Below are 15214 nucleotides of genomic sequence, written 5' to 3'. Positions count from 1 at the left end.
CCTAGACCCGAAACTATTCAGGCACCATCAGATGGGAGGTCAGTCAAATTACAGCTGAAGGAACCCCTAGCTACCTTTGGAGGAACCTACCTTAGCTACCTTAGGGTTCCACAAAACCCTGTTTGAGAACGGCGGGTCAACACTACTACTCAGCACTTGAGTTACCGTTACAACGCTACTGTGGAAGTCATATTTGTGTTTCATCACACTTCACCGTGGAAGCTTTCCTTTAACAGCACTACATATTCGGAAATTCTATTACTGAAACATTTATCATCTTGTTACGTTAGCAGCTTATTTATGTGCATGGAAAACGCAGGCTTTACCCGCGCTGAAGATTTTTGAGCTTTCGCAGTATTGTATGCTAATGCAATAATCATCACACTTCAGTTTGGTTCTGTGAATATAAAATGATTTCTTTATTCTCTCTGACCTCCAGTTTTGAGGAAGCTTAATACAAGCTTATTTCAATGTGCAAGCATCGCAATGCTTGCTGGTAAAAGGCATCAAGGGATCGCAGGTGGGGGTCACTGGCATGGGCCCACTTGTAATTTAAATCAGCCCTGTTTGGGATCTTCATTCGTTCTCAATGAGCAGAGTATATTTTGCTTTTAATGTTTTACATCCTGGGTAGCAGCGGTGTTCTTGCCATGATTACAGAGTGACTTTGTGCAGCACACAGTTCTTGTCCATCCGGGTATGGGAAATGTTGGGTAGAGCCCTTGGCAGAAGGCCTCGGTGGCACATCCACTCATAACTGGTATACCGTAATTTCCTGTGCCTGATGAAAAAATAAAATATAATTAACTGACTGTCAGCAGGGTAAAAAAAAAAAAAGAGCCTTACACTGGGTGTAAATGAGCCTACCTATTTTGAAGCCCAATGTTTTAAAATTATCCCCCAGCAGGGGTTTAAAACAGATTTTAAAAAAAGGAGCTCTTGCTGCAACACACACCTTGTCTCCAATGCTGCCCCCACAGTAATTCATTTTATCCACTAGATGTCCTCAATCTTCCAGGTTGAATGGCACTTAGGGGGTCAATGCATAAAATATCTGCACAATCACCAAGAAAATTGCCTAATATGTGTAATTCCCATATCATCAGCGCCACCTAATGGCCTTAATGTGTTTTTCTCCAGAAATACCTCAATTGGGAATTGAGGCCACTGGATGGTACTGATGATATAGAAAGCACATATAGTAGAGGAAGTACGGTAATTTTTGTCCTGATTGTTTTGTCCTGATTGTGTGGATGTTTGATATCTTAGCCCTTGTACACACAGTCGGAGATTCCGACAACCAAATCCGTCGGATTTTGTCCAAAACTGTTGCGTACACACAGTCGGACAAAGTTGCCGGAAAATCCGACGTGATGACGTTATTTCGTTACGATGGGACTACGTTCACGCTAGTAGCTTTGGTGTAGGAATTTGATCTGAGCATGCGTGTCACTTTGTCCGATCGGAATTCTCTACACATGATCGCAGTATGTCCGATCGGCCCAGTTTGTCGGAAAATATTTCCAGCAAGTTTGAAAATTTGGTCCGACGGATATTCCGACGGAAACAGTCCGATACATACCACACACAGTCGGATTATCCGACAACACGGTCCAATAGGACACATTCCGACGGATTCTCCGATCATGTGTACACAGGCTTACAGCACATGTGTCAAACACGAGGCCCACTCTGGGGCCAAATCTGGTCCACCAGGCCATTTCATGTGGCCCTTGCACCTCTGCTGCAGCTGTGGCACCCCCCATCGTCTCCGTCCCACCTTGTCTCAGCAGTTGGCAGCAGAAAGGAAAACAGAACTCCGCTGCCAGATTCTCCGTGCAACTGTTTTAGAGGCTCGTCTCTGCCCCCCCCCCCCCCCCCCCCCGTCTCAGCAGTTGGCAGCAGAGAGAAGGACAGAACTCATCCTACAGATTCTGCACCTCTTTGTGCAGCCACAGCACCCCCTTTTCTCCGTCTCCCCAGTCTTGGCATTCAGCAAACTGCTGCAGCTGACTCCAGCACTCCTCTGGTCCTCCTCCAGACCCTGCACTTTCTGCTTCCCAACTCTGCCCTCCAGCTTCCTCCATGCAGCAGCACAAGATAAGGGGGGTGCACTGTGATGTAAGGGAGGGTGGGGGGACTCTTGACATCTGATGTGGGGGAGGGGGTGTACTGGATATCTAGTCTTAGAGATACAACTGGCCCTTTGAGGGCAACCATAATGGTCCACGATTGAATTAAGTTTGAGGTCCCTACCTTAGGGTCATTTACCGCAGAAGATTGAGGACATCATGTGAGTGTGAAGTGTCATGAACCTTCGTAGGGAGGTCATCATGTTGCCCCATACATATGTATAGTGATGTGGTCAACTGTACTGTCATATTTACATCACCAAGGACCACCCACTGGGAGAAGGTCTAAGAGAAATGGTGGCCAGCCCATCATGTGACCAGCTGGAAGATAAAAAAGTATTAAAAAAAAAAGCTCAGAATATTGACTCCAGGGAGGAGTGACTGGAGGGGGCAGATCTATATGGCCAGAAAAGGATGAGCAGGAACTCACAAAGGTAGGTAGGAGCACCCACAACCTCAGACTAATCAACTCGCATCTCGCCAGGTCTTGTCACATCTTACCCATCAAGTCCACACACTGCGTCATCGGCCCCTTACACCGCATAGTTCCGGCGTCTTCTGGAGACGATCGGCTGTAGCACTCCAGTCCATTCTCATTTCCGGGATCTTCAACTGAGAGGGAACAGAATCACACACTTGTTTTATTATTTTTTTTGTATGAATAGGTGAGCTTTAAGGTGAACCTGAACTCCAAAAGTAAGGATTTCCTATCTTACAGGGGACATCCAGAAATAGTAATTACACTATATTACCAAAAGTATTGGGACACCTGCCTTTACACACACGTGAACTCTAAGGCTCGGTTTCACACAGGGGCGGAACGACTTGCAGCGCGACTCACAGACGCGACCTGCACACGACTTCAGCGGCGACTTGCAAAACGACTTCTGTATAGAAGTCAATGCAAGTCGACTGAAGTCGCCTCAAAAATAGTACAGGAACCTTTTTTCTAAGTCGGAGCGACTTGAGTCACTCCTATTAGAACGGTTCCATAGTACAGAACGGAGCGCGACTTGTCAGGCGGCTAAGTCACCTGACAAGTCGCTCCTGTGTGAACCGGCACTCATGGCATCCCAGTCTTATGCCCTGTACACACGGTCGGACATTCCGACAACAAAATCCATCAGATTTTTTCAGACGGATTTTGGTCCAAACTTGTCTTGCATACACACGGTCACACAAAGTTGTCGGAAAATCTGATTGTTCAGAACGAGGTGACGTACAACACAATCGGAAATTTAAGCGATTGGCTTTTGTTGTCGGAAAATTTTAGATCTAGATCTCAAAATTTGTGTGTCGGAAATTCCGATGGAAAAAGTCAGATGGAGCCCACACATGATCGGAATTTCCGACAACACAGTCCGATCGCACATTTTCCGTCGGAAAGTCCGACTGTGTGTACAGGGTATTAGTCTGTAGGGTTTAGGAGTGTGTCTGTGGGAATGTTTGACTGTTCTTCCAGAAGCGCATTTGTGAGGTCAGGCACTGATGTGGATGAGAAGACCTGGCTCGCAGTCTGCTCTCTATACTCCCTGTATATCTTGTCAGCTGACAGCCGCTTCTCCTTCTCTCCCTCCCTTGGCTGTTGGCTAAAACTCTATACAGGGAGATCGGTGATCACAAATGTCCCTCCCGCTGCACCGATCATTCCCAGCTGCTCCCTGTTTGCTCCTCCGGTCAATCCTCTAGTCCCCTGTCCTTCTCCGGCCCTCTCCGTGTCCTTCTCCGCCCCCCTGTTTTCCTCCAGCCCCCTCCGCATTTTTCTGCGCCCCCCGTTCTCCTCTGGCCCCCCGCTGTGTCCTTCTCCACCCCCCCTGTTCTCCTCCGACCCCCCGCTGTGTCCTTCTCTGCCCCCCCTGTTCTCCTCCGACCCCCCTCCATGTCCTTCTCCACCCCCCTGTTCTCCTCCGTCCCCCCCTCTGTGTCATTCTCTGCCCCCCTGTCCTTCTCTGGCACCCCTCTGTGTCCTTTTCCGCCCCCGCTGTTCTCCGGCCCCCCTCTGGGTCCTTCTGTGGTCCCCTGTTCTCCTCTGGCCCCACTCTGTGTTCTCCACTCCCCGTGTCCTTCTCCACCCCCCTGTTCTCCTCCAGCCCCCTCCGTTTCCTTCTCTGCCCCACTTGTTCTCCTCTGGCCCCCCTCTGTGTCCTTCTCCGCCCCCCTTGTTCTCATCTGGCCCCCCTCTGTGTCCTTCTCTGCCCCCCTGTTCTTCTCCGGCCCCCTCCATGTTCTTCGCCCCCCTGTTCTCCTACAGTCCCCCTCTGTGTCCTTTTCTGCCCCCCACATTCTTCTCCAGTCCCCCTCTGTGTCTTCCTCTGCCCCCCCTCGTCCCCCCCGCAGATGGCTCCCCTCCTCTCCCGCCAGCTGCTGGGGGAGATCTGACAGGATGGAGAGCAGAGGAAGGCAGAGGAAGGCACCGGTATATATGTAATTTACTGTTCTGTTCCTTTTTCTGAATAGGACATAGAGAGCGTTTGCTACCGATCGCTCCTGTGTCCTGTGATAACTGAGCAGAGTAAACTGTGTGTTACCCTGCTTCAGTTTCTGAATGGACAGGAGCCTCTGCCTCCTGTCCAATCATCTTCAATGCTGAGAAAGGGACTGGGGAATCTGTGTCCTCAGTCCCCTTCTCTGTCTCAAAGGGGAGATATCAGAGGTCCATTTAGTCCCCCGGTATCTCACCAAAGCCCTCCAACAGGGCTGACAAAAAATAAAAATAAATGGAAAAAAGATATATATAAAATTAAATTCAAAAAAATAAATAAAAAAAAAATGACTGACACCACTCTCCCCTGCCCTACCAACACTGTCCACTGCCCCAACCCCCTCCCCCAAAAAGCAATATAAAAAAAAATTAAAACAAATACAATTGTAAAGAAAATCAATATGTATAAATAAAAAACTGCTGACACCATCTACTGCCATATAACCCCCCCTCCCCCCACCCCTTCCCCAGAAGCACTGTGAAAAAATGTGGTGGGCGGGTGAAAATTATTCCCTGAAATTCGTTTTTGCAGGTTGGTATGTCTGTGCTCATGCACTCTGCAGTGTAGTTGAGCATCATGGGAAATGTAGTTCCAAAACATCTGGGGTGCCAAGGTTCTCCAATCTCCATCACTGGTCTAAGCCAACCATTCTCCACCAGGTTTCTGTGGAACCCTTCATAGGTTTCTGGAAGTTCCTGGAGCTGTGGTAGCTGTCACAGGACCTAACTCTCTCCCAGCCAGTCTGCAGGAAAACATAAGCAGGAGGAGCTTCTAGTCCTCTATTGCCGGTAATAAAAAAAAAAAAACAGCCCTTTTTAAATCGTCATACACTAAATATATAATTGTTCTTTGGCAATAACATGGTGTGGGTGGATTTCTGCCAATCACATGCTGCCTCTCACCCCTTCAGCCTGTGTCTTAGAATAAAAGAGAGATGAAGCCTCCATCAATCTATATGTAATATCCCACCCCATTGTGTTTAGCTGGTTCGTGGGCCTGGAGGAGGAGGGAGGGAGTGGGCTGTCATTTACCACTGTGTATACGCCCACATGTGTGACTCTACAATCGCATGGGCTGCTCAGATGTGATGGTGGAAGAGTCTGATAGGATAAAGAAGGCCTCTCTTACACCTCTGACTCAGGGCCACTGATAGAGCAGACAGGTAGCGCAGGAGTGCAGAGTGGCACAAGTGCCTATTGGTCCTGCAAGCAGCCAGGCTGCATGGACTCTCTAGATCCATCAGGGGAAGACTGCAGCAGAACAGGACTGCCGGATGGACACCAGTGAGCAGGATACAGGAGCAGGCTGAGACCGTCAGTAGATCAGAGTGGAGCAGGAGTGCCAGATGGACACCAGTGAGCAGGACACAGGAGGAGGCTGAGACCATCAGTAGATCAGAGCGGAGCGGGACTACTGGATGGGCACCAATGAGCTGGAGACAGGAGCACAATGAGGCCAACGACACATTAGAGTGGAGCAGGAGTGCTGGATGGACACTCGTGTGCAGGAGACAGGAGCAGGCTGGGACCGTGAATAGATCAGAGGGGAGCAGGAATGCCAAATGGACACCAGTGGAGCATAGGCAGGGGCTCGCAGCAGGCAGTCCAGCAGCAGTAGAGACAGAAGCAAAGTCAGGGGAACTGGGTTACACACAGGCAGACGGTTCAGGTGCAGATGCATATGCAGAATCGTGGGCAAAGGCAGAGTTCAGGAGTAGTCAGATGCAGAGTAACAAGTTGCATGAGAAAGCTGTGGACAAGACAGCACTGAAGCATAGCACAGGCTCAGTTTAAATAGCCCCCTTGGCACGAACATGCGCATTCTCTCATGCATGAGAACTTGCACAATTTCTATGCGCATGAACAGGAATACGAATTAGCCTGCGCCTATGTGCAGGAAGCTGTTTAAAAGAGCCATTCTGTCTGCTGGAATGTCCCTCCTGACAGATAGGGGGGGAAATGCTCAGCATAGAAACTCACTGAAAACTGAGCATGTGCAGAGCTGCCAACGCTGCACTGCAAAATCCCCAACTGCAGCGGGGACATGGACAGAAGGGGGAGATAGAGAGCAGTAGAATCAACCAGGTTTTTTGCAGAATACAGAAAACAAATCTCATAGTGACTGAGTGAGTATGAGCAGAATGTAACACACCGTTTATTGATCGTTTTTTATCGTGCGGGTTTAGTGACACTTTAAATAAACATACTCCATGCGGACGGTATTACCTGCAAAGTTTCCTTTATTGCACAGGCTGCCGTTGCAGCAGTGATGGTTGCAAGAATACGAAACCGGATTTTGCCCGTTACTGAAAGCAGCAAGTCCTGGACATGATGAACTATTGCTACAGCTCTTCATCATGGTGTGATGGATGTCTGCAATAAAAAGAGACAAAACAATAGAAACGCTATACTGGCACAGCTGGGGCCGATGCATCAAAAGAAAACTGCGATACGCTGATAATAAACAATGCAATATGGTATTAAAAAGACACTTCGGGTGTAAAAGGAGAGCGTTCTTACTGCATAAACAGCCAGTCACCGGCCTTGAAAGTGTCCCGCGTGTTATATGACTTCATTCTGAACGCTCAGCTCCAGCCTTCCCTTCAGTTTTTTTGTACAGTTGTACCGGCTCCTCTCATCTAATAAAACAGCTTACTCTGACTTCACTGCACACTGTGAGCTTCTCACAGTGTGCATTAAAATGTGCAGCCAGAGCCTTCCTCGTTTCCTGGCTGGAGGATGTCCAGCATCATCTAGCCCTTTCCTCCCTATCCCGACTGTCTCTTCCTGTCCTTTTCATTTTTTATTTTTTTTCAGTTACGGAGGCTCAGCATCATGTGGACATTTCTTAGGGCAGTCTGCATGCAAATGCGACCTTCTTAGGAACACTCACTCATACCTCCCAACTTCTTGAGACACCTATTGGCAAAAGTATGTAGGCATAGGACACACCCCCATGCCACGCCCCCTTAAAGAAGAATTATACAAAAACATTATTAGGTAAACCCAAAAGTGCTTTTTTTTTTACCACTACTATTCCTTTATATTGGATTTTAAAATTGACAAATACAGCAATTTAGAAATCAGATGAAAGGTTTAGCACTGGGAAAAACTTTGAAAGATAAAAAAGTGCATTTTATATACAACTATATAGATCAGACCAAAATGAGGGACAAATAAGGAGGAATGAGGGACAGAGGGACATTGCTCTAAATCAGGAACAGTTGGGAGCTATGCACTAACTCCTCCCGGCTGACAACCACCCATTAGGGCATTCTGATATTTGAATAACTCCTCCCAAGGGTCAGCCCACTGCTTACATCAGGGATAAGAGCTCTTGGGAGATGGGGTGCTGTGATACGTACAACACACCACCAGCCCCTCCCACCAGCCATGTTCTGCCTGCATTGCATAGAGATGCACTGAGACCCAGTAATAACACTGTTTAGTCTAAAATAGGGCATGTAATGGAAGTAGAAAGGTTTAATTAAAAAAAAAAAAAAAAATGCCATTATCGTGTTGATGAGGGGTAGGGGGAACCAGGAAAGGCTTAATATAAGCAAATTAAATGTAAGCTTTAAGTATTTGGATAGAGTAGGATAGGCTTACAACTTTGGTCAAGTTGTTAGGTCTGTGTCTCCACTGGTGAGATTTACCTTCAATTCCTTTCCTGGTGACACCATGGCATACAGGTTGGACAGGATGTAAGGATGAACTCTCCCAAATGGGTCTCAGACACTAATAAAAATCTTACATAGCCTCTAATTCCTCCCTACTGTACTAGAAAAAAGCTTGTTTAATTGTTGTTTGCATCTCCATTTATTACATCGCCTCTCACTGTCATTATTAATTTAGAGCAGGGGTCTCCAGACTTTCTAAACAAGGGGACAGTTTACTTTGGGGGGGGGGGGGGGGGGGGTGACTATGGCCGCTGGCAGTAGAAAAGGTCCTGACATCTGTGGGAAAAAACAATGTCCCATCATTGGTATCAGTGGGAGGAATAGTGCCCCATCATTGGTATCAGTGGGAGGAATAGTGCCCCATCATTGGTATCAGTGGGAGGAATAGTGCCCCCCATCATTGGTATCAGTGGGAGGAATTGTGCCCCCATCATTGACATCAGTGGGAGGAATAGTGCCCCATCATTGATATCAGTGGGAGGAATAGTGCCCCCATCATTGACATCAGTGGGAGGAATTGTGCCCCCATCATTGACATCAGTGGGAGAAATAGTGCCCCTATCATTGGTATCAGTGGGAGGAATAGTGCCCCATCATTGGTATCAGTGGGAGGAATAGTGCCCCATCATTGACATCAGTGGGAGAAATAGTGCCCCTATCATTGGTGTCAGTGGGAGGAATAGTGCCCCGTCATTGGTATCAGTGGAAGGAATAGTGCCCCCATCATTGGTATCAGTGGAAGGAATAGTGCCCCCATCATTGGTATCAGTGGGAGGAATCGTGCCCCCATCATTGGTATCAGTGGGAGGAATAGTGCCCGTCGTTGTTGTCAGTAGGTGGAATTGTGCCCTACTGTTGGTGTCATTGGGAAAAATTGTGCCCCATTGTTGGTGTCAGTGAGAAGAATAATGCCCCATCATTGGTTTCAGTGGGAGTAATTTTGCCCCATCAATGGTGTTAGTAGGATAAATAGTGCATGTCATTGTTGTTAGTGGGTGGAATTGTGCCCGATCGTTGGCATCAGTGGAAAGAATAGTGCCCTACCGTTGGTGTCATTGGGAAGAATAGTGGCCCATTGTTGGTGTCATTTGGAAGAATAGTGGCCCATTGTTGGTGTCATTGGGAAGAATAGTGTCCTTTCACTGAGGTCATGGGGGGGGTGAGAACCCCAAGGTCAAAGCAAGCACAGGGCCACAGTTTGGAGATCACTGATTGAGATATAACTACAGAGTATATTATTTTTTCCGCACAGAGTTCCACTTTCATATAAAAGAAGGATTACAGGTACACATAGTTCAGTTTCAACAGAACTTTAGCAACAATATTGAATATTTTTTTTGGAGCTTTTTTCCTTATTGTACTTTTTTTCTCCCTTAAAATGAGAAATGTGACCTACAGAACAACAGCCTTGGTATTGTGGCATGTACTACCCTAATTCTCCCACTAGATGGCGCTGCCTAACAGTAAAACTAGTGCTGCATGGAAAGGTTGTTGAGTGCTGTCAGATGGGGTAGGCATACAACCTAAGTGCATAAAGACTATTCTTTTTATTTATGCCTTGATATACCTGTCAAATCAGAGCACAGCTGACTATTTTCCTGGTATTTTTCGAACACCGAGCAATTTTTTTGCCCTAATGGCGAAGGGTTATTAAGGTGAGCAAGACCGCTCTTAAAGCCATCCTAATCTGTCAGGACTAATGCACTGCTTCCATAGCATGTTATTAAGAGCAATTTAGGCTTCGGGAAAGCAAAACCTAGCAAAAGGACCTGCATGCGAAAGCTGAGGAGAGCAACTTGACCTCCATATAATATTCTGACCTCATCGAATCATAAGTGATTATAGAAATTGGTTGCTTTTTATATATTATATGAGAGGAATAACAAAAACAAAACAGATCTCTTCAATAATAACAAAAGCATATATAACAAAACACACCACTAATAATGCAATTCTAGTAAAAAAATACAATCAAACATTGCAGATAATAACTGCTGACTTCCCATTCTGCAAATGCAAGTTGCCTGGCTGTCATGCTTATAAGGAGGGGAAACGCTAACCCAAAATGAATATACAGATGAGTACTTGGCTGTTAATTATTCTTTATAAGTATCTATCCAAAAATAAAAGTTTCAGTCCACTAAACTAAAAAACATTGTAGGGGATACCTATATTTTGCCTTCAAGCTCTGTGCAAACTTCTTGGAACGGAGGTGAGGCAATTACAAGAGCAGGGGATAAACACTTTGGAAAATAATTTCTTTTTTTGGAAAAAGGGTAACATGGAAAAGTCACTTTAATAACATAAGGAAAAAGATGGGGAGAAACAAACATTTCTGTGGAGGAGACACTCTTCCTTCCACATGGTTCTAAAAGTGCCCAGAGATGTCCATCATAGCTGTTTTTGCCTGGCCACTGTTCGAGAGAAGTCAGCAGGTGGCTTAGAAAACGTTACTGATGTTACTGTTAGTCCTCCAGTAGAGTTTATTTCTTAATGTTGGCCATACATGTTACAATGTAATTGTGCAATCCCTTTATAATCCCCATTGGATTTACCAAAACTGTATAATATGAGGACAAGCCTAAACTATCCATTCAATTTATATATTTAACCACACAGGCACTCGCAGGCTCCCTGGTTTTGGCACTAGCTGGGTTTTTGTTGTCATTACTGACTCCTAGTTCTTGGTGCTGACTACTTGTTCTTGGTGCTTGCTCTCAGGTGTGGGTTCAATTCTTTTGGTGCTAGTTCCATGCCCTTGGTATAAGCTTCTTGCTTCTCAGTATGGGGTTCAATGCTGTTGGTACTGGCTCCTTGCTCTTGAAGCTAGTCCTATGCTCTTGGTACTTATTCCTTACTTTGTGTGCTGGTTCCATGATTTTGGTACTGGCTCCTTGTTCTTGGTACTGGCTCCTTGTTCTCATTGCTGGTTCTATACTCTTGGTACTGGCTCCATGTTCTCATTGCTGGTTCTATACTCTTGGCACTGGCTCCATGTTCTCTGTGTTGGTTCTATACTCTTGCTACTGGCTCCATGTTCTCTGTGTTGGTTCCATTCTCTTCATACTGGCCCCTTGCTCTCAGTGTGGGTTCAATGCTCTTGGTGCTGGTTCCATGCCCTTGGTACTGGCTCCTTGTTCTCGGTGTTGGTTCAATGCTCTAGGTGCTGGTTCCATGCTCTTGGTACTGGCTCCTTGTTCTCACTGCTCAGCTGGTTCCATGCTCTTCATACTGGCCCCTTGCTCTCAGTGTGGGTGCAATACTCTTGGTGCTGGTTCCATGCCCTTGGTACTGGCTCCTTGTTCTCGGTGTTGGTTCAATGCTCTTGGTGCTGATTCCATGCTCTTGGTACTGGCTCCTTGTTCTCACTGCTGGTTCCATGCTCTTGATACTGGCTATTTGCTTTCAGTGTGGGCTCAATGCTCTTGGTGCTGGTTCCATACTCTTGGTATTGGCGTCTTGTTCTAGGTTTTGGTTCCATGCTTTTCATACTGGCTCCTTGCTCTCAGTGTGGGTTCAATGCTCTTGGTGCTGGTTCCATACTCTTGGTACTGGCTCCTTGTTCTCACTGCTCAGTTGGTTCCATGCTCTTGATACTGGCTCCTTGCTCTCAGTGTGGGTTCAATGATCTTGGTGCTAGGTTCATGCTCTTGGTACTGGCTCCTTGTTATCACTGCTGGTTGCATGCTCTTGGTACTGGCTCCTTGTTATCACTGCTGGTTCCTTGCTCTTGGTACTGGCTCCTTGCTATCACTGCTGGTTCCATGCTCTTGGTACTGGCTCCTTGCTATCACTGCTGGTTCCTTGCTCTTGGTACTGGCTCCTTGTTATCACTGCTGGTTTCTTGCTCTTGGTACTGGCTCCTTGTTATCACTGCTGGTTCCATGCTCTTGGTACTGGCTCCTTGTTATCACTGCTGGTTCCTTGCTCTTGGTACTGGCTCCTTGTTCTCACTGCTGGTCCCATGCTCTTGGTACTGGCTCCTTGTTATCACTGCTGGTTCCAGCTCCTTGTTATCACTGCTGGTTCCATGCTCTTGGTACTGGCTCCTTGTTATCACTGCTGGTTCCATGCTCTTGATACTGGCCCCTTGTTATCACTGCTGGTTCCATGCTCTTGATACTGGCTCCTTGTTATCACTGCTGGTTCCATGCTCTTGATACTGGCCCCTTGCTCTCAGTGGGAGTTCAGAGCTCTTGTTGCTCTTGTTTGCTTTTGAAGCCAGTTAACCCTAATTAGTTTTCCTAACCCTAAAATTTGTATTTAAAATATTAATTAATCCTAAATATTTTATTAACTGCAAAATTCACTTCCCTTTTGATTCTTTTTTTTTTTTGTTGTTGTTTATTTGGGTTCTTTTTTTTGCATCAAATTGAAAAGCTTGGGTGGGTGGTAGAGGGGCACACTTTAGTATCCTCATCTTAGGTGCCAGGGGACCTTGTCTAGGCAGATTCTTGCACCCTTTTAAAAAGGTCATTTTTTTTTTTTGCACCAAATGAAGCACACCTTATAAAGGGCATCTTCAAATCAGTGCTTAGACAAGGTCCTCCTGTACCCAAGGCAAGGATGCCAAAGTGCCCCCCTCCACCCAACCCTTTAAAATTTGATGCAACAAAAACAGACACAGATTTGAGGAGCTAAATATGTATTGGGGTTAACTAAATTGTAACAAAAGACTTTAGGGTTAAACTTTTGTTTCTGCTAATTTACTTTAAAAAAGGCTCTAGAATATGGAGATAAGGTCCGCTTGCATACAAGGCGAGGGTGCCAAAGTGTGCCAATCCCCCAAGGTTTCTAATTTAGAGCTAAAAAAAACACAGAAAATAGGGATTTGAACGGTTAACAAAAATTTGATCTACAATCACCTTTAAAAAGGGGTCAAATCACAGGATTTTTAATTTTTTTTGATTAATTCTTAATTATTTTTTTTAACTTTCAATATGTTTTTATTAATTATTCAAAGTCAGATAACAAGACAGTGTCATAAAAAGTACATTCAGTAAACATCAGGTCCTAGAGATGTGATTTTAAACATAAACATCTGGAAGTTCTTCCAACAGCACAATTCAAGATACAGCGTCTCAAAACTTTAAGCTGAAAAATAAACTATATTTGGTAGGAATATTGGTGAGGTGTACACTACTTATTAACATAGAAGAATATAATTAGTTGATGGCCGGGTCATGAAATATGTATCACATTCTGCCGGGCCCAGTTACATAGCCTCCTAGGTTAATTATTTTTTTAATCATAAAATTTGCAATTTTAGTTATTTTTTTTATTTTTTTTAAGTTTTTTTTTTGACATTTGTGTTAAATTTTGTAGCTCTGAATTAAAGAGCTTGGTGGCTGGGCGGGTCACTTTGGCATCTTCGCCTTGGGCACCAGAAGGGCTTGTCCCGGTACTGCTTCAATAAAATGTCGCCGGGTGTCACCGCACAAAGCATGCGTCATTTCAGAAAAACAAAAAAGGGCGATATCAGGGGAAAAAAAATGCCATTTCAGCCTCATACATCTATTACTGTATACATGGCTACAGGCTCAGTCCTATTAATGAATCAGCCTCCAATAAATAAGTTCTACTAGAAAGTTCCATCAGGTAGTGTGACGCGAGAGGCGGGTCCCACAAACATAAAACGCAGCAATAAAAGTTCTAACAGTTTCTCTGCTACATAAACAGCTTGCAGGCAATAAAAGAAAACCATTTTCTGTGTTTCATGGGACTGAATTCTGAATCATCATCAGGCTGGTGTTTTTTTTTAAAGGCCAACGCCACCCAAAAAAAGCTACATGTTGGCTTTCGGTGGACAGGAATGGACTGGATCACTTACTGGTTCCCTATTTAGAGTAAGTTTGTTTTTCGGGACCATAAACATGTTGTACTTTATGTCCTTGACCTTTGCAGTAGAAGACTATTGTACCATTTTAGCCATTGATTAATGCAGACATGTTGAAGTTTAACCCCTTCGCGCCTAAGAGTAAAACAAATCTCAATGCTTAAACACAATTTTGGCACATGTTAGTAAAACCGTACATATCATCACAACTACTTTGTGCATCCAGGTGGATTATACCACTTTTTTTCAGGATAAATTGGGCTTTCAGTTGGTGGCAAATGGTCATGAATACCCCCTGATTTGTTTATATTATTAAAGGAAAACTGGCCCAAAATAGTAAAAAAAACTTTTTTTTTTTTAAATATATAATATAAAGGGAAAACTGTCCCAAAATAGTATTTTTTTAAATTTAGCTGTATATTTTTTGCTACTACCTTAACCTTCCACCAAAGAACAACCCAAAATGTAATTCTCCTGCTCCAGATGAACGCAGCGATACCACATATGTGTATGTTAGTAGTTGTTTGTAGCCGTAGTACAGCCCAGAAACAATAGTGCACATTTTTTTTATCCTACCTAAAACACACTGACACTTAGGTCCCTTTCACACTGGGGTGGGAGCGGCATCGGCGGTAAAGCGCCGCTATTTTTAACGGCGCTTTACCATCGTTTTAGCAGCGGTATTCAGACACTAGCGGGGCTGTTTTACCCCCTGCTAGCAGCTGAAAAAGCGTTAAAACCGCTCGCAAAGCGCCGCTGCAGCAGCGCTTTGCCGGCGGTATAGCCGCGCTGCCCCATTGATTTTAATGGGTAGGAGCGGTTTAGGAGTGGTGAATACACCGCTCCTTTACCGCACCAAAGATGTGGCTAGCAGGACTTTTTTTACCATCCTGCCAGAGCACCTCTCCAGTGTGAAAGCCTTCCGGCTTTCACACTGGAGTGAAAGGAGACGCTTTTTTCAGGCGCTATTTTTAACACTGTAGCGCCTGAAAAACATCTCAGTGTGAAAGGGGCCTTAGGCTCGATTCACATCTATGCATGTTGCTTTTGAGAGTTTCTGCAGTGCTTTTTGCGGTGCTTGCTG

The 15214-nt window shown here is 45.3% G+C and overlaps 1 protein-coding gene across 1 annotated transcript in view; it reads right to left on the bottom strand.

The window, feature by feature from the left end:
- Positions 1-396: 396 nt before the first annotated feature.
- PLAUR (plasminogen activator, urokinase receptor) overlaps positions 397-15214 on the bottom strand; it is a 41772-nt gene continuing 26954 nt past the window's right edge. The window contains exons 5-7 of the mRNA XM_077456064.1: positions 6841-6987; positions 2634-2744; positions 397-781 (exon numbers count right to left, since the gene is read on the bottom strand). Of these exons, the coding sequence (XP_077312190.1) occupies positions 612-781; positions 2634-2744; positions 6841-6987 (428 nt within the window). The 3' untranslated portion in view covers positions 397-611. The remainder of the gene's footprint in view (positions 782-2633; positions 2745-6840; positions 6988-15214) is intronic.

The sequence above is a fragment of the Lithobates pipiens genome, unplaced genomic scaffold (assembly GCF_037356315.1).
Source record: "Lithobates pipiens isolate NorthernLeopardFrog02 unplaced genomic scaffold, aLitPip1_a1.2 Scaffold_27, whole genome shotgun sequence".
Taxonomy (NCBI): domain Eukaryota; kingdom Metazoa; phylum Chordata; class Amphibia; order Anura; family Ranidae; genus Lithobates; species Lithobates pipiens.
Note: the sequence above shows the minus strand (reverse complement) of the source record. Positions and strands in the feature narration are given on the sequence as shown.